At 40.0% G+C, this 21,482-nt stretch overlaps 1 protein-coding gene across 1 annotated transcript in view; it reads right to left on the bottom strand.

Moving 5' to 3' along the window:
• Positions 1-21,482, bottom strand: part of FRAS1 (Fraser extracellular matrix complex subunit 1) — a 432,882-nt gene that overhangs the window by 115,036 nt on the left and 296,364 nt on the right. Inside the window, exons 30-32 of the mRNA XM_036267136.1 lie at positions 15,962-16,115; positions 10,032-10,210; positions 5,353-5,469 (exon numbers count right to left, since the gene is read on the bottom strand). Coding sequence (XP_036123029.1) covers positions 5,353-5,469; positions 10,032-10,210; positions 15,962-16,115 — 450 coding nt within the window. The remainder of the gene's footprint in view (positions 1-5,352; positions 5,470-10,031; positions 10,211-15,961; positions 16,116-21,482) is intronic.

Raw genomic sequence — 21,482 nt, 5'->3', positions numbered from 1 at the left:
ACTTCCCGCAAGCCTTCTTGAAATGTCATTGTCTTAACGAAGCCACCCTGACCACTTTATTTAAAACCGAAACATAGGTCTCCTCTGCCCCTACAACTACATTTCCGACACTCTTGGCCCTGATCTACTTTTTGTTTTACCATAATACGTCTCACTTACTTGCTATATGTGAGCTATTTATTTTATTACTTATACCCAAGAGACTGTAAACTCCATGAAAACATTAATTTTGTTTGTTCATGGGTGGATCCCAAGCACCTAGCACATGGCACATGGAATGACTTGATAAAAATACGTTGAGTGAATGAAACATAGCATTATAAAAAGATTAAACTAAGAAAAAAAATAATAAAAATACTTCTTATAATAACTTAATCAGTAATTTATTCAGAAAACTTTGCATTGCAGTTCAGTGTCATCTAAAGAATTAGGTTGGGGTTGGGGGGGGACAAATATTTTAACACTTAAGCTTTAGCAAAGTGCACATAACTTAAACATCTAGGTCAGGATTTACAAACAACATTATGATTTCACAATCTGTTAAAAAAAAACAAACCCATTTCACATGTTGACTGTCACTGTTACTAAAGCAGCAAAACCCACAAGGGGCCTGAAAAATCAGATGTCCATGAATAATGAAATCAGACAAATAAAATGGAGGTCCTACAAGAAATTATCTTCTCACATAGTTTATCAGTTAGGACAACAAAATGAATTCATTCATATTTATGTAGCAAATTATTGAGTAAGAACCAACTATATGCAGGGTACCAAGCGAAGAGCTATGGGAGATAACAAAATGAATCAGATATAGACCCTTTCCTCAAGGAATTCCACTTTTTTTGTAGGGGAAAATCATAAACAGCTCCAAGGTAGGAAATTCTCAGTGGTGTGAAAGGCTCAGCTAAAGCACAGCAGGAATTCCAAGGATAAACAAACATTTCCAGAGATTGTAGATAATAATTCTATTAGTTTCTGACAGGTCCCAAGAATAAACATGGACACAGATGCCCAAGGCCACAAAATAAACAGAGCCAGACTTGAGCCTGCATCGCAAAAGGGATCAGCTGCTCTAACTGGATCCCTGCTGGCCCCCGTAAGAGTGGTTTTAAGAGAACTGGGCTACAGCAATCACTCTGAAAACAAATGAAACTAGGAAAGAAAGTCTTATTTAAGGCTTTTCCCTTAACCGGTGACTTTGGCCAACCCAACCCTGAGTTTGGCAACCATTTGAAAAAGGAAATAATAAATACTGTGTCTTTCACATTAAGAGATAATAGAATATATTTCCTCTTTTAGAAAGGAATTGGAAATATATTCAGTGTGTGTGTAAACCTATATGATTAACTTATTTGAATTTGAAGGGGATACAGTTTAGGGACTTACTATGTGGAAGTAGGTCTGAAAATATTCATTTAGCCAACAAATATTTACTAAGCAACTACTTTATTTAAGGCATTGTGTGAGATGCTGAGTAGAATACCAAGATTAATTAATCAAAGGTTTTGCCCTTAAGGATTTTCAAGGTCAAATAATGGATGATTACTTGGAAAACTCTGAATTGATGTGAATCTATGAACTCATTTGCAGAATCTTATACTATCTAGTGGCTAGATTCTAGCCTATGATATTTATTGGTAAATAGGCATGTTTTCAGATCTCCTTGCCCATATGATTGTAGCCTAAATGTATACATATTACATATGTTTATATATATATATATCTTATAATATTATACATATATATCTTAAAAATGTATGTATGCATATAATTCTGATGAACACTGCGAACTAAACCATAAGCTCTCATTTAAAGGATCTTAGATTTGATGAATAACAGAATTACAAAAAGGCCATAGAACCAATTTCAATTTAGGCAGATATTTGATTATGTTGCTTTTCACTGTATTCAATCTTTCTGGGAAATCTCCTCTATGCCAGAGGATTTAACTACTACATGTCATAATGATTCTTAAAGGTTTCTCTCTCACCCAAAATATCTACTGATCTCCTACACACCCTTAACAGGCACACCCCCAAATTAAACTCATCATGCCTTCCACCCTTCCCCCCGAAGTCCTCATACATTACTGATCTCAATGAATGGCATCTTGATATGCTTAGAAATTGGGGTGTTTCACCTTCCTCTCACATCTAATTGACCATGACATCTCTAAATACCTCTTAATAATTCTCCAATGTTCCCCCCCACCTTAATCACTTTAAATGTATAGTACAGTAGTATTAACTATATACACATTGTTATGCAACAGATTTCTAGAAATTTTTTACTTTTGCAAAACTGAAACTCTATCTATTGAACGATTGTCCTTCTCCCTCTCTCCACCTCCACCCCTACTCCCACCGGGGCAACCATCGCTCTACTCTCTGTTCGAGAAGCCTGATCACCTTAGATACCCTTATAAGTGGAATCATCAGTTTCTGTCTTCTTGTGACTGGATTATTTCACATAGTACAATGTCCTTAAGGTCCATCCATATTGCAGCATATGACAGGATTTCCTTTTTAAAGGTTGAATAATATTCTACTGTTGTGTATACCGCATTTTTTTCTATCCATCTATCTCCCAAAGGGCATTTAGGCTGCTTTCCCCTCTTTGCTATTGTGAATAATGCTGCAATGTACACGTATATCTTCAAAATTTCACTAACTTTTAATCCTGATTGCCACAACAAGGCACCATGCCATAACCTGCTTGTTCTAGATGACTGCAATAACCTATTTGTTGGATTCCTTGTTCCCCGTCTGGTCCCCAAACAGGGTATTCTCTGTCTTGCAGCCAGAATGACCTTCCTAAATTGAAAATCTAATCAGGCTGCCTGTCTCCTACATAGTAATTGTCCCAACAGCCTTTCGGGACAAAATGAAAATTCCTTTATTCCATCTTAAAGGTCCTCCATGATCTGACCCTCATATCTTGTTTCTTCTTCACCTGGGAATTTATGCTCCAGCCCGCTGCATTCTCATTCCTCAATGTGTCATGTTCTCCCCAGTCTACGTCTCTTCTCCCCTGCAGCTCCTTTGCCTGGAATGAACTGTCCCCTATCTCTAGTCCAGATAAGTGGTTCTTCAAGTGTAGTGAGCACAGCAGCAGCAACAGAATCACCCGGAAATTTGTTAGAATCTCAAATCCTCAGCCTTATAGCAGATCGAATGAATTAGAGAACTTTGGGGTAGGCTCTGAAATCTGTGATGTAACAAACACCAGAGGTGATCCTAATGCAGGCTGAAGTTTGAGGCCCTGCTTTAGAAACAATTTTCACTTCACCCAACTCAGTTCAGCCCTAGAGGAAGCCTTCCATGACCTTGCACCCCCCCCCCCCCCGTGGGCCAGGTGCCTCCTATTTGTTTCCATATCATAGCTCTGTCATGGCATTTATCATTATATCGTCAGTGCTTACTTATTCGCTCCCCTTCCCTTTTACACTCTGAGTTGCTTAAGAATAGAGACTGTGTTTTATGGTCATTGAATCACCAATATCTTCCATAGCACTTGGCATACATTAGAGGCTCAAAAGTATATGAACGGCCCTGGCCAGTTTGGCTCAGCGGTTAGAGCGTCGGCCTGCGGTCTGGAGAGACCCGGGTTCAGTTCCCGCTAAGGGCACGTACCTCGGTTGCAGTTTGTCCCCGGCCCTGGTTGGTCGTGCGGGTGGCAGCCACTCGATGTGTCCCTTCAAGTCGATGTTTCTCTCTCTTTCCCTTCCTCTCTCTCCCTCCCACTCTATCTGTACAAAAAATGGAAAAATATCCTCGGGTGAGGATAAAAAAAAAAAAAAAGTATATGAACGAATGATTGGAGAGGTAGACTCCTACCCTTAAACACATATATGAATATACCATGTATTTAGCACAGACACGCACAACGTATTTACCAAATATGTGCAAAACTTGTACTTAGATTGAGTCCAAATCACTGGATCGACTGTTTTTGTCACAGATTACAAGTGTGCTCTACAGGAATGGCTCTAACTAATGTCAAAAGAAATACAAACCATGTATATTTTAAGGTAACAAAAGATTAGGCTAATTGCATTTTATGGTAAACTAACCTTTGTGATGCCCTAAGTTATCCAGGATAGACCTAATTTGCCAACTAGCAACCTGAGACCCTTAAGGAGCTTGAAAAGCCTCGCGGTCCCCAGCAGCAGAGTGGGAAAGGCGCCACCACCCCGACTCCTGGCCCATTTTTTTCCCTCTAAACTCAAAATAACACTGCATTAGCATTCGGCAAGAAATATGCGTGCACATTTTTCTTCCCAGTTTAGAGAAAATTCTGATTCAAGTTCTTCCAGTCAGAATGATGAATTATAGACTTTATAGTGCTGCTGAATTATGATTTCTTTAAATTATGGTTTACAGTGGGAACACCGATATCAGCTATTCATTAAAAACTCTCTATTTCCCCCTTTATGTCTCTGTCATGCCCCAGACCCATAATTTCTAAAACTACAGGTGATTTCTTTGTCGTGGCTGAAGGCTGATAGGCACGTTGGAGTGTGATTAGGTGGGCGCTAACTAAAATGCAGATCCGTAGTGATTCATTTACAAGGTCTTAGATGCTGTGGCTCCGCCTAGAAGAGGGATTCTGGCACCACATCCCCCCAGACGTAGGGTTACAGTGGAGTTGCTAACTGCCTGAAGGAGTTCATCTGTCGCCTCACTTCAAACCTTTCCATGAGTCCAGGCTGCTTCCCACACGGGGTACAGTCCCCCCGGTGACGGCGCGCACTGACCTCCCCATCCTGCTCACTCCTCCTCGGTCCTCAATTCTCCTGAGCTATTTGCAGGTCTTCCCAACAATCATCTCCCTGGCCTCCGGGTCTTTGCATGTGCTGTTTGAATGTCTGTTAGTGACCTTTGCCATCACCTCTCCATTCCTTCCAACCTGCCCCCCAAAACTTTCACTTGGATAAATGCTACTAATCTTTCTGGATTCAGCATAGACCTCAGCTTCCTCAGGAAGCTTGTCTCACAGAAAGGAAACTTCTAATAGGGCTTCTAAGACATGGAGTAACATTTCTCCAGCGAGGTGGAGCTATACCTAGCTGATGGTACTGATTCAAGAGACAGAAGCCTGAAATTCCTTCCTGTGACTGTTGGATGCTGTAAAGAGGACAGCCGCAGGGGATGAGAGGCCAAGGTGGATTCCATCTAACTTTCCTTCCACTCTGGGAATTTTAAATTTCTTTTTCAAGTCAGTGAGCCATGTGTTTACAGGGCTGGTATGGGCTGCGTTCTGGGCCAGGCATCCACCAGATACAAACACAGGGCAGTCCATCCGATCCCACCAGCACGCCTCCGAAAACACGAGCCCTCCCACCCGATTCACCGTCATATGGAGAGATGCTCCCAGGGACAGCTGAGGCGCTTCCTGCGCCTGCGGTAAGATCGCGATGTTGAACATGCGGCTCTCCAGGTGGGTGTGCGCGTCGGTGGCACTGGACACCTGGAGGAGACATCGTACTGGTGAGCCGCCGTTGGGCAAAGCGTGTTTGCATGAGCCTAACCCCACCCCTTAAACCCTCTGTGTTTGAATTCTACGTGCTCCTGCATTACAAAAGTATACATAATCCTTATAGGCAATTCTGAAAATGCAGGAAAGTATAAATAAAAAATCATCTTGAATTTCACTACCGATAAATAGTAGTTACTAGCCTATTGATGTGTTTTAGTTTAATCTTTGTCCTATGCATATGTCAAACTTTATATAAAATTGTGTATTCTAAATTTTTATTGAACATAATACTACGAACATAAGACATTAAACAGTCTTAAAAACACAAATTTTGATAGCTACATAATGTCTCACTATGAGCACACCTAGCACACGTTAAATATGTAATTTTTATTCCATTCATAAAACCTTTACCCAGCATAGACAATTAGATTATAAATGACAAATCTCAGCAAGGCAAGATTCATAACAATTAGTGTTGTGGTCATAAAATCAATGTTTTCTTGCTTCAAAATTGCTGAAAACAATGATGCTTTTCTTAATGCAGCTTCTCCCCTCCTCCAGGCTACGGAGCTGCCCCCTCATACTCTGCCCCATGGTCTGCTCCAGCTTAGGCTTCTTACTAGAATCGTTACGGCCTGTGTGGCCATGTGGAGTGGCACTAATCCCATACGAGAGGGAGCAAGGTGCCATAAATTCTGAGAAAAAGGCAGGAGTGGCAGCCCTTTCTTATGTCTTCTACATTTAGGCCAACAACAACAACAAAATTGTCTTCTCTGTATCTTGATCATATCCAATGCCTGGACTCAAGTTGAGAACATCTACTGGTTTTCAAGGAAACATCTTACACTGTCACTAGATATAATATGAGTAACAACAGCTATAATTTACTGAACGTCTATCATAGGCTCAGCACTGTACTAGCTACTGAGGAAACTGAAGGTCAAAAAGTTAAGCAAGTTGTCAAAAATCACAAAAAGCCAGAAAGGATTGGTATTTAACCAGGTCAGCGGGTCCTGATCTTCCTACTGACCAAGATGACTCAGTCTGAAAGCTTTAGGAGATTAGGAAAGTGTATTCTGTCTCTTGAAGGAGAGAAATGGAACACTGTGCAGGTAATAAAATGTGAGCATATCGCCAAGCAAGGGAATCAGTTCTAGATTCCTTTGGGGCCAAACATGTTGGTCTTCTTAAAACTGCATGCCTTGAGGCTGTCAAAATGATCTGAATATACCCAAACCAGGGTTCCTTCCCATGCCAAAAGTGACAGAAGTGCATGCTTTCTTCTCCCTGTGCATGCTCTATTTTGTAAAGCCACATGGATTACATAAATCCCAAGTCTTACAGGCAGAGTCACAGATGGAATGCATCGAGGCTCATGACAGCACATGAACATTAAAATGAAGTTAAATTGATGCAACTCATTGTATTGCAACTTTTGCTCAAAAGAAAAACAGAGAAGAAAAAGAAGAATCATAAAAACACCCTTTTTTATTTTAAAATCCTCTATGGACACTAAAATCAATGGGAAAGTTGCTATTTATTTTGGCACATAGTGTCTGCATCATTTCAAATAAAAAATATGAGGTAAGCCTATAAAACAACGAGACTTTAAAACAAGCACACCAAACTGTTTACATACAGGAGAACGTTATCTCAGAGAGTTGTTTCATACTTGTGATAAAGTTGCTGTGAGTTCAAAATGCATTTTTGGAATGCCTTCTGAGGAGTTCAAAAATCATGTAAGAGAACCAAACTTGTTACTTCATAATTCCTCCCTGTTTCAACCCAAAATAATTAGTACTCTTCTTCATACCAGACATGATTCTGAATGACTTTGGCTATTTGGTTATATTTTAAAATCTACTTCCAAAGGATGATATACTGTCACTATTGAGGATTGGAAGGAGATTTCAAATAGGAGTTCTAACACATTTTGAGCAAAATGTGTGAAAACTCTTCAAAGGGAATCACTTACTAAGTAATGATGTTCAACTGGATGTCTTAAACTCGAGTGAATTTGTTAAAAAGAAATGAGTAGATTTTGCTATTTTATAATTGCCCACTTAGTAACCAACTTGCAAAAGCAATCCAATATCATTATGAGCAGGTGCTGAGAATCCCTTTCCAGGGAAACACTCCATGTTGATAATGTTCTTCATCCTAATGCCTATGGAGGCGAAGGCAGGTCTGACGATTCTAGTTTGCTGGGGTGACTTCTTTTGATTGAGGTCTTTGCCTCCATTCTATTCATTCTTTGAGGACTGCTGAGTCCCCAGGTGCTAAAAACGAAAAGTTAATTCCCGCAAAGGGCACATGTTTGCTCGCTCATTGGACATTAATGTGCTCAGTAAAATCTCATTTGAATGGTTTCCAAGTTTATTTCGACTTGCTCTCTGGAAAAGCACATCTTTTATACACCATAAATTAGTCAGGCGATGAACGCGTGCACACCAGGCATCAGAGGCAGAATGCATGATAATGTAATAAGGTGAGCTATTGGGTAGTCTATCCCCAACTGGACTCCCAGACAAAGGACAGGCCTCAGAGTTGGAGGGGCTGTGGCACTGCTCTGGCTGATCTTCATGAATGTGTCTTTATATTTTCTCTGACCTTCCTCAAATTCTTTCCTGTATCTATATTTAAATGTTCTTTCTCATTCATACTTCTGCATTCCTTTGTATTTCTGTATAGTTCTTTATTCCTAAATTGTTCTTGACAGAGGTTTGTCTAATTGTATTGGTCTTTCCTAAGAATTGGGTTTTGTCCTCACTGATCAATTCTAGAATCTTATAATTAATCAGTTCTTTGCTTTGCTCTATTAATTCCTTCCTTTTGTTTTCCTTATGTTTCCTTGGTGGTTCTCCAGCTTCTTGAGTTAAATTTTAGTGCATTTATTTTTATGATCTTTGGCTCAATAACAGCTTAAGATCATCAATTTTCTTGAGTATTATTTTGTCCACATCATTTAAATTTTGATCATTTATTTCCTCTTCATCAATACTTCTTAATAATTTGTCATTTTGATTTCCTTTTAGGAGTATAATTATTTGGGAAACTATTTTAAACATTATGAGTAGTTTGAATTTTTACCCATTTTAAATTAATTTCTAATTATATTTCATAAGAGTAGAGAATGTCCCCAGTATAATTTCTTATTCTTTCATTTATTGACTGTCTTCTTATGATCTGGTTATTTTAGCTGGCTTGAGCTCTATAAAAAAAATACCACAGACTGGGTAGCTCATAAACAATGGAAATTTATTTTTCCCGGCTCTGGAGGCTGGAAGTCTGAGGTCAGGATGCCAGCATGGTCAGGTTCTAGGTTGTAGAATGACATCTTCTCATGGTAATCCCATGGTGGGGAGCAGACAAGGGGAGTAAGCTCTCTTGTGACTCTTGTGTGTACTAATCCCACTCATGAGGGCACAGCCCATCACATGGGGGAGGGTAGGATTTCAATATATTAATTTTGGTGGGACACTAACACTCAATCAATAGCACTGGTATCTGACCAATCTTTATACATTGTAGTAACAGTCCCTTACCTAGTGATAGGCAGCACTCTAAATGCTTTATATGTATTAACTCATTGAATCCCTACAACAATTCTGTTTTACAGACAAGGACTCTGGATTTTTGCCCAAGTAATTTCCCCAAAGTTGTATAGTTATTACACGGCAGAACTGAACTATGTCCCACTGGCTTTGGTGCCACGTCCATGATCTTTTTTTTTTTTTTAATCCTCCCCCGAGGACATTTTTCCATTTTTTGTTCAGGTAGAGTGGGAGAGAGAGGAACAGAGAGAGAGAGAGAAACATCGATGTGAAAGGGACACATCGAGTGGCTGCCACCCGCACAACCGACCAGGGCCGGGGACAAACTGCAACCGAGGTACATGCCCTTAGCGGGAACCGAACCCAGGTCTCTCAGGACCGCAGGCCGACGCTATAACCGCTGAGCCAAACGGCCAGGGCCACGTCCATGATCTTATCAGAAGAAAGTAAATGTTCCAAAGACATTTGAAAAAAAAATTAGCTATATTAAAATAAGCATTTTAATATTTTGGAAACAATTTTTTTCTAAACACGTTAACCATTATGTTATAAACCTCTTTGCTGATAGAGCTATCTGGTAAAATTGAATTAGCAGATTAAAATCCTTCTCACCCTGGCCGGTTTGGCTCAGCGGTTAGAGCATCAGCCTGTGGTCCCGAGAGACCGGGGTTCAGTTCCCGCTAAGGGCACGTACCTCGGTTGCAGTTTGTCCCTGGCCCTGGTTGGGTTGTGTGGGTGGCAGCCACTCGATGTGTGCCTTTCACGTCGATGTTTCTCTCTCTCTCTCTTCTCCCTCCCACTCTATCTGAACAAAATATCAAAAAATGTCCTCGGGCGAGGATAAAAAAAAAAAAAAAATCCCTCTCAATGCTATTCATTATATTTTCTCTTTCCCAAAATACGATTTCCAGGCAATTATCTGAGTTGTGTATAAATAAGGGTGATGGTTTTCTTCAGACCACCCGGACATCAGAAAAGTCAGGAAGCAGCGGGTACCTGAAAGCGGAAGGAGTCACTCTGGGCTGGGACCCCCGAGTGCCTGTACCACACGATGCCTTCGTTGACGTCTTGCTGGGTGAAGGTGCTGGTGGGGGTTGCTGTCCTCCCATCAGGCAGGTGCTGCCCTTCTTCTGCGGGGCTGTCTGCAGGCATGTGAACCAGGAGGACAACCTCCCCTGCAAAAGCCACAGTCAATGAGGATCCCCGGAAAAAGTAAACGAGCTCCCATCTCCTTTTCATCACTTCTCGTTTCAAAAGAGAAATTATGCACGTCTTTATTCTCACATAAGGTACAGGAAAGAACATGAACACAGAATTCAGCAGATATCGCCGAATCCATCTTCAGCTAAAGAATTGCCAATCTTTTAGCTAAAAGAACTAAAAGTCATTTAAGGGCAATTCACGGATGAAGTTACTGACTTGTAGCTACTAAAAATTACATAATGAGACCTAAACAGTCATGAACACTGCAAACAAATCTTTAAATACCAGGTAATTGGATTTATTTCTACTCATAACTTTCTATGAACAGAAAATGCTTTCCAACCAGAAAGTTTTTGGGGTTAACACCATGGAAAATCAGGGGAAAAAAATCAGAAAAAGTTATCCTCGGGAGAATTCTGTTCAGTGGAAGTAATAACAGCTGCACTGGACTGTGTATAGCAGACTCTGCATGAAGCACTTTACATGGTTCAAACCCAGTTCCATCACACCCAACTGCATGAGCTTACTTATGCTCAAGCTCTGCTCCTCACTGGTAAAATAAGAATAACAGTCTATACTTCATAGGTGCTTTAAAAAGTATTGGTCAGCCTGGTCAGTGTGCTCAGTGGTTTGAGCATCATCCCGTGGACTGAGAGGTCCCAGTTCGATTCCCAGTCAGGGCACATGCCCGGGTTGTGGGCTCGATCCCCAATAGGGGTCCTATGGGAGGCAGTTGATAGATGTTTCTCTCTCATATTCATATCTATGTTCCCATCTCCCTTTCCCTTCTTCTCTTCTAAAAAATAAATAAATAAACATATATTTTTAAAAAGTGTTGGTCATCCTTATTATTACATTTTAATTCTTCTGAAGATGTTACTGTCATCTCCATTTTACTTTTTAATCCTCACCCAAGGATATTTTTATATTTATCTTCAGATAGAGTGGGAGGGAAGGAGAGAGAAAGAAACATAGACCCGAGAGGGACACATCGACTGGTTGCCTCCTACACCACCCAACCAGGGCCAGGGATGAACCGCAACCAAGGTACGTGCCCTTGACCAGAATCGAACCTGAGACTCTTTGGTCCACAGGCTGATGCTCTTACCACTGTGCCAAACTGACCAGGGCTGTCTTCTCACATTTTAAAAACAAAGTTCTTTAGGCTCAAAGCAGTTCAATAACTCATTCTAGGTCACACAAATGGTAAGTGAAGGAGATGGGATTTGAATCTGAAGCTCATATCCTTGGTCATAAAACTCTGTTAACAATCATGATTATTTTGTGTTCACTGGCCAATGTTTACCCTGATAAATATTCTCCTCCTTCATCTCTGAACTTCATTAGAATTGAAGCAAGGAAATCTAAATCTAAATAACACTGCCACCAACACCAATCTGTTTCTATTGCTTATTCTCCACCTGAAGCTACTATCTTTTTAAAGTGAGATTGCAAATACAGAGGTGTTATAGAAACAATTAAAATTTCACAAGGAGAATATGCCTTCAAGTGAAGACCAAACAGAAGAATAGATGAAATGCTAAAAACAGAAGCTGTGTTCTCATGAAAATGCATCTAACAATAAATCTGAAAGAAGCCTCTCTAATCTTCGGTGTGTGGGGGGGGGGAGAAACGGTGTATATTTTAACAATGTTAGGTAGGAGGAAACCCAGACCTTGGTACACTAAACATATCGGGCAATGGATAAATACTTTGCTTGCCCTAGAAATCTGTTTTCTTACTGAAAGGAAATAGTCATTTTAATATTTATCTGCACTAAATTCGAATTAAAAATCAGCATGATATTCTGCATGTTGATGAAATACGAAAGTAAGAGAAAAACATCAATACTCTTCTTTATATAATCTTGTGCAGAATCAACTCACTCTAGTTTCTTTTTTGTATTATCTCTCATTTGTACCTAAGTTACAAATTCCATTACATGTCCTTCCCTGGTTCAACTTCTGTTCATAAGATGCTACTAATATAATTCTTTTCCAATATGTGGACTGTTTATGAATATGAGTACAGTGCAAAAGATTTTAAAAGATATCTGCAATGAAAATGTGGAGAGTAATGACAGAATATTCAAATGCCAAGCTCCTAGCTATTCTGTTTTATAATATAAAAGCTAAGCAGATTTTCCCTAACAAGTCCTAATGAAATAAACCCATTTTTCAGATTAAAAAATAATTGCCACACTATAAAAATTAACAGAAATCCTAGGATATTGGTTAATTCCATTAATTTTGCCCTGGTAAATAGTCAGTGGGCACCTGTTAGGTGCTAGCTGCTGTGGTAGACACTCAGATTGGGGAATTCCAAGATAAGCAAAATGTACTTCCTCCCCCTGAAGATCAGTCCCTTGCATAAGCACTTGGGAGTCACTGTGAGACTTTTCGGGAGGTGAATGGCATGAACTGACTTAGAACATGGAAGGCACATGATCAGAATACCGAGAGCCCATGAGGCTTGAAAGTCCTGTTAAAAAGACTGGGTTTTATTCTGTTAAAATGATAACAACAGAAGCTAACATTTATGTGTCAAATCCAAATGAGAGATGGGGACCTGAACTAAGGCAACAAAGGTAAGATTGGAAAGAATTAAACAGATACTAGAGCCACTGAGGAAGTGGAAGGAACAGACCTGACTGTGAAGGATGACAGAGAGGGAGGAACAGGAGACTTGCCTACTAGGTTAAGTAATGGGTAGGTTAGCAATTTAGCTGATGGGGTGAGCAGGTTGGAGGGAAGATGAGTTCAGCACTGGGCAGGTTGAATACAAGGTGCCTTTTGACAAGCCCCTGAGGTGACAGAAAGGAGTAACAGTGTTTTGTGGGGCTCTCTCCAGGGAGGTGATAGCTTTTGTGTAATACCTCACCTCCATTTATATTAAAATATGACAAATACCAGAAGATGGCCCTTTAAATATATGAAAATACAGGTTGAAAACAAACAGAAAATAATCGATTTCAGATTTCCTTTATACTGAAGTCTGTTTCAACCAAGAATTCTGAAGGAAGAGTTTAATAGGTCTTTAAGAATTGAAATCTCATTGGAATCTCCATTAATTCATTTAGGATTGAGATAATTGGTATTAACACTTTATTCCATTATGCTAAATCATTTAGAGTTAGCAGTGTGCAGGATTAAGTCAGATTCTCCTTCAAATGATACTGAAGATCCTTCATTAACTCATTAAATTTACATCCAAACCTGTGAAGTACCTAAGGGTATAAGTAGTAATCCACTTGTCGAAACGTACATTGGAAGACAGTGATGAGTCCATCGTGGGTGAACTCGGGTTCTTTATGCACAGACTACACAAGCTGTTTACATTTGGTTCAATTCCATGGTCAAGCCTTCACAAAATGCCTAAAATCCAACTAGAACATTCTAAAGTGACAAGGAAGTATGCCGTAGCCGGGGTGGCAATGAGGGAAAGGATCCGCAGTTCACGTCAGTGGCAGAGATGGTTTAAGTCAATTTGTGTTAAGTGGGCTTCTAGTTTCCACCACTGTTTTTCTTTTTTACTCTTGAATGGTTCCCAAGGGTAATGTGATTTACTTGTTAGTACTACAAAGCTCTGGACACAGTAAAAGAGGATCATGTTCATAGGAAGAAGTTAGTCAAGAGAGTTAGAATAGTAAAGGGTCACAGTCAAGCCCACACAGCATTTATCAAGTTGAAATGGCTTCAAAATAATTTAATTCAGCTTTTTTTTTTTTAGTTTAATACTTAAACCAAATATTAGAATATTGGGTTGTCACCAGGAAATTTAATTTTTGGCTTTTAATAGTCAAGATAAAGGTAGGGAATTTAATACATCAAACACATCAAATATTTTTAGAGCTGTAAAAGTCTTAAATGTTATTTAGCTTAATATCAGTGGGTGAAAGGAAGGCAAAATTGAATAAGGTCTGTGGACTAATTAATTGTATCAATATAAATGTCCTGGTTTTGATTATTATTCTATGGTAATGTAAGATGCTAGCACTGGGGGAAACTGGATAAAGGGTATTTGAGAGCTCTTTATATTATTTTTACAACTTTTCAGTAAGTCTAAAATTACTTTAAAATTAAAAATTAAAAAAATATCTAGCTTAATCTTTCAAAGAAACCTGTGGCTCTATGGGATCCACTTGGCTTCCTCAAGGTTTCACAACTATAATAAATGACATCCCAGCTCGACCAACTGCTTTATAATTATATCAGTTCTTGATTAGATTATGCTTTTCAGTGTCTTTGTGGACACTGGAATTATTTTAAAATTATACAGAAGTTAATTTTTTTTTCACTACAGAAAATATGTAATTTTAAAAATCTGATAACCCAGAGGAAAAACAGTGTATTCCTCTACTATTTAACATGTCGAGTAAGTTTAGACTTTTAATGAATATAATTTTCATTTTCAGACGATCTATTTATTTCTTTGTAAAACAGTATCTGCCTAATCTGTTCATTTTATAGCATTTTGTTATTTCCTTAAAGTTTCAATTCTTTTTTCATGTCTTTAAATCATTTTAAATATACTTATTTTGTAGTTTTTATAAGATTGTTCCTTTATTTCAAATCCTTAGGGTTTTAACCTTCTTGTTTTAGTTATGGTACTATAGATTGTTTTCCCATATGTTCTGTAATTTTGAATTCTGAGCTAATCTTCAGTGGTTTTATCTGTGAGAATCCTGAGTGTTCTGGAATCGAGGGTGGATATTCTGCAGTAGTTTCTATTCGTTTCTATAAGAAACCCAAGAAGTATCATCAGCCTGAGATTAATTTTCATACTAATGTCTCAGCCCTGGGATTCTCAAACAATGCACACAGTATAACTTAACTCTGGATCTGCAGCAGAAATCATTCTGAATTCTCAGCAGCCTTTTTGCTTTACTCTGAGCCCTGAAAAACACAGGTATGTTTCTCTGCCATCCCTCTGCGCTGATGAGCTTCTCGTTTTCTATTCTGTCCCTGTAATTGAAGGTGAGGCTTTCCAGAGCCCAGGTTTTATTCAGGATCTTTATTACAACTTTCTGTCTCTGCATGGGCAGTAAATCCCAAGCCCTCGGGTTACCGAGACACATACCGCCCCTCTCAGGAGAGCCTTGCCATCAGCGCATGCCCAGACTGGCTTCCGTTCCTTCTTTGTTTCTGACACCTCAGGATTTCTCCCTATTCTTGCAAGGCCAGCTACGCATGCCTTATAATTCTTACAATCTTTTATAAAGCATTTCTAGTTGATAGTGACGGAAAACAGGTTATCCTACCCTACTGTCTTGCTAGAAGTTCAAGTAACAGTGGAAATCTTGAAAAATGTTTTTGTGTAAAGTTTTCTTAAAAAAGAAAGTCTCATCAAGAAGGCTGGTGATGTTTTGGGAGGAACACAGATGGAGTTTGACAAAGCCTGAGCTTTGAAATTAAACTGACATCTATTAGGTGGGTGACTTTTCGCAAGTTACATTTTCGGTAAAATAAAGTTCTTGTAAAGCTTAGAGTTTAGGTTTTTGCATGTTATACAAAACATGCTTACATTGCTTAGCATATGACCTAGTCTGTAACACATGCACAGTATGGTAGCTGTTTTGATTATTCTGTTTTTAAAGGGGAAGTGTGAGATATTAGAAACTCAAGTTCACTGATGTCACAACCTTGCTGCATGGCATCTTACAAAAGCAAGTCTAAGACTGCTGACTACAATGATGGCATCATGGCAAAGGAAAAAGGGGTTACCGAACTGGGGGTGGTCCTGTGTAATTTTGTAGACGATTTCTGAGGCACTGGCACCTGGGGCTTCGGCCTGTAAGATTCTGTTGGTGATCTGCAGCATCCCCCCTTCTGGAACCCACACCACAGAGTTAGCCACAAGCCGAAGACCTCTGTAATCCTAGAATAAAGAAAGAGCACAGAATTAGGTCCAAGCCAAATAAGAGAATATCCGTCCTTAAAAACATGTTATCAGGTCCTACTGCTGCTAAAGACTGTCTAACAGGAGAGATTCATAGCTTTAGAGTAACACTATGAACTCCAGCTGCTCCTGAAACAACACGGGTTTGAACTGCGTCAGTCCACTTACACATGGATTGTTTTCAAATGACCTATATATTCACTTGACTGCAAACCATGTTGTTCAAGGGTCAACTCCATAGTTGGGAATCTCTGGCCCAGGTCAGGAATTCCTATGCAGAGGGCCAAATCAAGTTATACAGAAGTTTTGATTGTACAGGCAGTCGGCACCCCTGACTCTGCATTGTTTAAGGGTCAACTGTATATGTGTGTATAATATGTGTATATATGTGTGTATGTGTCTGTGTACATATGATATTTTTCCTGCTTTTTAAAAATTTATCATGAGCAAATAACTTACTTCATTCAGGAAGACTAAGTCTCTTCATTTCTTTCTATCATTTGTCCATCTATCTGTCCTTCCATCCTCCCCATCTATCCACATTCAAGAACTCTTCATTCAGCTAAAACATGACTTCAGTTTCAGAGCTTACATCCAGGGGGGAGACAGACACACACGTGGTTAGGATGCATCACCAGCGATGTTCTGTAAGAAGCTTGAGCAGAATGCTGTGAGTGAATCAAGGAAAAAGGAGATTTCCTCTTGGGAAAAGGAGTGCTCAGGAAGGCTTTTCTATGGAAATATCATTTAATTCTTTAATGACAAAAAAGGGGCTATGTAGAGAAGGAGGTGTGAACCAGATTCCAGGCAGAGGGCCCAGCTTCAGCAAAGACATGAGACAATGTGCCGTGTACTTAAGAAAAGATCCAGTGGTTTGGGCAAGTGAAGTTTAGGGAGTGGGGAGAGCAGGTAAATGAAAAGTGACACTTTCTCCAACAGGTGGTTGCCAGAGGGGAGAGGCTTCGGGGCACTGGGTGAAAGAGGTGAAGGGATTAAGAACAAATTGGCCCTGGCCGGTGTGGCTCAGTTCACTGGGCACTGTCCCATGCACCAAAAGGTTGCTGGTTCAATTCCTGGTAGGGGGTGTGTAGGAGGCAGCTGATCAGTTTAGCTCTCACATCGATGTTTTTCTCTCTCTCCCTCTCCCGTTAGTCATGGGGAAGTAAGTAAAGCATCGGAAATGGAGTCGATGATACTGTAATATGTATGGTGCCAGTTGGGGTACTGGAAACATCACGAGGTTAAAACAAAGAAAAGTGACTCTCTTTTAAGTTGGCTAGTAGAAGACAAAGCTGCTAGAAGACAACTTATGCCGTCGGCACTGGCAAGTCGGCAGGAATCTTTGGGGGAGGGAACGGGGTGCTCAGATCTGGGCTGCTGCAAGCCTCTGGCAGCGAGAGGTGGGAGGGGCAGAGCTGGGCTGATCGGGAGCCACAGAAGCCCACGGACAAGTTCTCAGGATGGTTCAGGTGACAGGAGGTGAGAGGTCATTGCTGTGGGAACGGAGAGTTAGAGACGGATTCTGGAAACACCACAGAGGCCGAACCGAGAGGCCCGGATGACTGACTGCAAGCGAAGCCTTGAAAGAACAGTGGAAAAGCGGACTGGACGGAAGCACCCTGGCAGCACTCCTGAGAAGGTGGCCGGTTTAACTGAGAAAGCCGATGTCACTAACGGCGCTGTGACTTCTCACGGGCGAGGAGCACACGTCTCCCAAAGCCTCATCGGTGACACCTTCCACAGGGGGACATCAGAGAGGGGACTCATGCTTGGTTTTCAGTTTGTTTTCATACTTGAAAAACCAGCACATATAACATTTGTAAAATATGCATTTCAGAACAGATGTTTTTCTAAATTATTGTTACTACTTTCAAATATGCTAACAAAGAGAACAGAGTAAAGAGCACTACCAGGAGGGGAACATTCAGAACAGAAGATAACAAATGTTATTTTCAGTCACGTGACAAGAGAGCATTTGCCCCTGTCAGGAGGCGGGCAGAGCTCTTTCCACCAGTCACCAGAAAAGTGAGTCAAACGGTGCCCAGGGAACAGCAGCAAGGGCACCTGCTATTGTGAAGGATGCCCAGGAGCAAACCCCGGAGAGTTTTCTCCTTTCACAGTTGACATAGAATATTATTTACAAAAATATCAAAGCATGTCAAGAACTTGGCATGTCGTTTACCAGAATTCTGGGTCGGGGGAGCCCTACTAACTTCAGCAGAACTTTACATAACGCAATACACTTGGACCCAGGAGTCTTAACTGCCAGAAACACTTCCAGTACTAGCAGCCTCGTCAACTCTAATTATGGTTATGGAGGTCAGTCACATACCAACAACCACAGCCCTGGACTGACGAGGCAACGTGGCCGTTCATATTCCCAGCAGTAGGCACTGGGACCCAAATGTACGTCCCAGAGGTCTCTTCTACTGCATCTCTATCCTGACCCGCCTTTATGAACACAATTCCCCATCGTTCCTAGGTGAGTACATGTTTGGGAGACAGTACTCCTTGCAAGTCAGTGCTCAGAGATCTGCAACATCTGAAAGCTTATTAGAAGTTCAGAATCTCAGGCCACTACCCCAGACTTCTGAATCGAACTTTCTGAATTAGAATCTGCATTTTAGTATTTTCCATCAGCTTTGCGGAAGTATACTAGACCAATAAAAACTGTATATATTTAAGATGCACAATGAGATGTTTTGATATATGTATACGTTGTGAAATGATTACCACAATCAAGCTAATTAAGGTATCCATCACCTCACATAGCTACGATTATTATTTTTTTTTTGCTGTGGTGAAAACACAATCAATTCTCTAAGCAAATTTCAAGTGGAAGATACATTATTATTAAGTCTAGTTACCATGCTGTATGTTAGCTCTCCAGAACTTATTCATCCCTCACAACTGAACCTCTGTACTCTTTGACCAACGTCTCCTGCCCCTGGCAACCACCACTCCACTCTGCTTTTATGAGTTTAACTTTTTGAGATTCCAAAAATAAGTGAGATCATGTAGTATGTGTCTTTCTGTATCTGACTTATTTTACTTAGCATAATGTTCTCCAGACTCATCCACACTGTCATAAATGGTAGAATTTCCTTCTTTTTTGAGGCTGACCAACATTCTATTGTATATATAAACCACATTTTCTTTATCCATTTACCCACTGAAGGACACTTAGGTTGCTTCCATATCTTGACTATTGTAAATAATGCTACAATTAACATGGGAGTACAGATTCCTCTTCAAGACTCTGATTTCATTTTGATTGGATATACACCCGGAAATGGGATTGCTAGATTATATAGTGGTACTATTTAAAAATTTTTGAGACACCTCCATACTGTTTTCCAAAATGGCTACACCAATTTACATTCCCACCAATTGTGTATAAAGCTTCTCTTTTCTCCACATCTTCACCAACTCTTATCTTTTGTCTTTTTTTTAAATTAATTTTAGAGAATGAGGAAGGGAAAGGGAGAGACAGATAGAAACATCAATGAGAGAGAACATCGATTGGCATGCCCTCCACAGGAGACTTGGCCCACAACCTGGGCATGTGCCCTGCCTGGGAATCAAACCAGTGACTTCTTGGTGTGTGGGTCAACGTTCAACCACTGAGCCATACTAGCTGGGCTATTTTTTGTCTTTTTGATAATAGCCATTCTAACAGGTATGAGGAGATATCTCATTGTGGCTTTAATTTGTATATCTCTGATGATTAGTGATGTTGAACACCATTTCATGTACCTGTTGTCCACTGTATGTCTTCTTCTGAGAAATATCTAGGCAAGTCCCTAGCCCATTTTTTTTGTTGTTGTTAATCCTCACCCAAGGATATTTTTTCCATTGATTTTTAGAGAGAGTGGAAGGGGTGGGGGGTGGGGAGACATCAATGTGAAAGAGACACATCAATTGGTTGCCTCCCACACGGCCCCAACTGGGGCCAGGAATCAAACCTGAAACCCAGGTATGTGCCCTTGACTGGGAATCGAACCCACAACCCTTGGGTGTATAGGCCGACACTCTAACCACTAACCCACACTGGCCAGGGCCCTAGCCCATTTTTAATCAGGTTGCTTTTCTGCTATTGAGTTGCTTCAGTTCCTTATCTATTTTAGATGTTAACCCCTTATGAAATATATGGTTTCAAATATTTTCTTCCATTCCATAGGTTGCCTTTTCACTTTGTAGATTGTTTCCTCTGCTGTGCAGCTTTTTTAGATGGATTCATTCCCATATGCATTTAACAAGATCCCCGTGAGATGTGGAGTCTAAGAAGTATGAGATGCATTGCCCAGGGTAGAAATCATGATGGGTCTGGACTGCGTCTCCCAAAACTCCATAAACAGGCATTTAGTATGGTTATGTTTATAACAGGATAATACATATTCTTCTGTTTCTTAATTATTTGTTTACAGTACTTAAGAAACAGACAACTGTCTAAGGAAAAGAAGGATAATTCTTCCTACTCATTATGATGAAGATGGTTTTTCAGTTGCTTTCTTTTGGGAGATGGTCCAGAGAAGCTTTAAGAAGAGATGAATAGCAAGCTAAATACCATCTTTTTTTTTTACAGCCAATGTGTCCAAAAAGCCAAAAATTTTAGCCTAATTTCCCCAGTGGGTCTGACATTTTACAATTTCTTTATATCCTTGTAGTTTTTTTCTTATTCTGCACAATGGTGCGTATATCCGTGTTAAACTCAAGAAATCAGCCTTAATATCAGTTGACTAATCTTTTGCCTAGTGATGTTTTATATATCCTTCAGGGTACCACATTACAAGGCAATGAAATCCCCACAAGAGATTATGGGGGCGTAATTAAAACAGTGGAACAGTGCTTTAAATTAAAAAGTTCTTCTAATTCATTTCATAGACAATAGGCATACAGAAATGTTGGTAATAAAGTTAGCCATTATGTATTGTATTATAAATAAAAATATTAATGTTGTAAACCAAAAGTAAGGGCCCAAGTTGTCATTTGGGAGTTAAAAAAAAAAAATCTCATAAATACAATGAAATCCTCCCCACCCCCAAATTAGAGCTTAGGACAAAATGATGAGCTCAAATGATAGTGTGCCCCAACCCCAGGCCAAAATATGAAGATAAAAAAAGTTTCAACTCAATTAAATAGAAAATGACTATAATTGGATATAGCCAATGCCAACGTCTACCCTAACATGTATTTATTCTGTAAATATACCTTAACTTGCAAAGCCTCATCTATACCATAGCTTTTAAATGTAATCTTGTAGAAGAGCGTGGATTTTGGGGAAGGAGCCCGCGGGGTGGCGCAGGTGAGGGGCAACTCCGAGGCTATTTACCAAGATGAAGAAGA

This window comes from Molossus molossus, unplaced genomic scaffold (assembly GCF_014108415.1).
Source record: "Molossus molossus isolate mMolMol1 unplaced genomic scaffold, mMolMol1.p scaffold_m16_p_1, whole genome shotgun sequence".
Taxonomy (NCBI): domain Eukaryota; kingdom Metazoa; phylum Chordata; class Mammalia; order Chiroptera; family Molossidae; genus Molossus; species Molossus molossus.
This window is presented reverse-complemented; position numbering and strand designations above follow the sequence as displayed.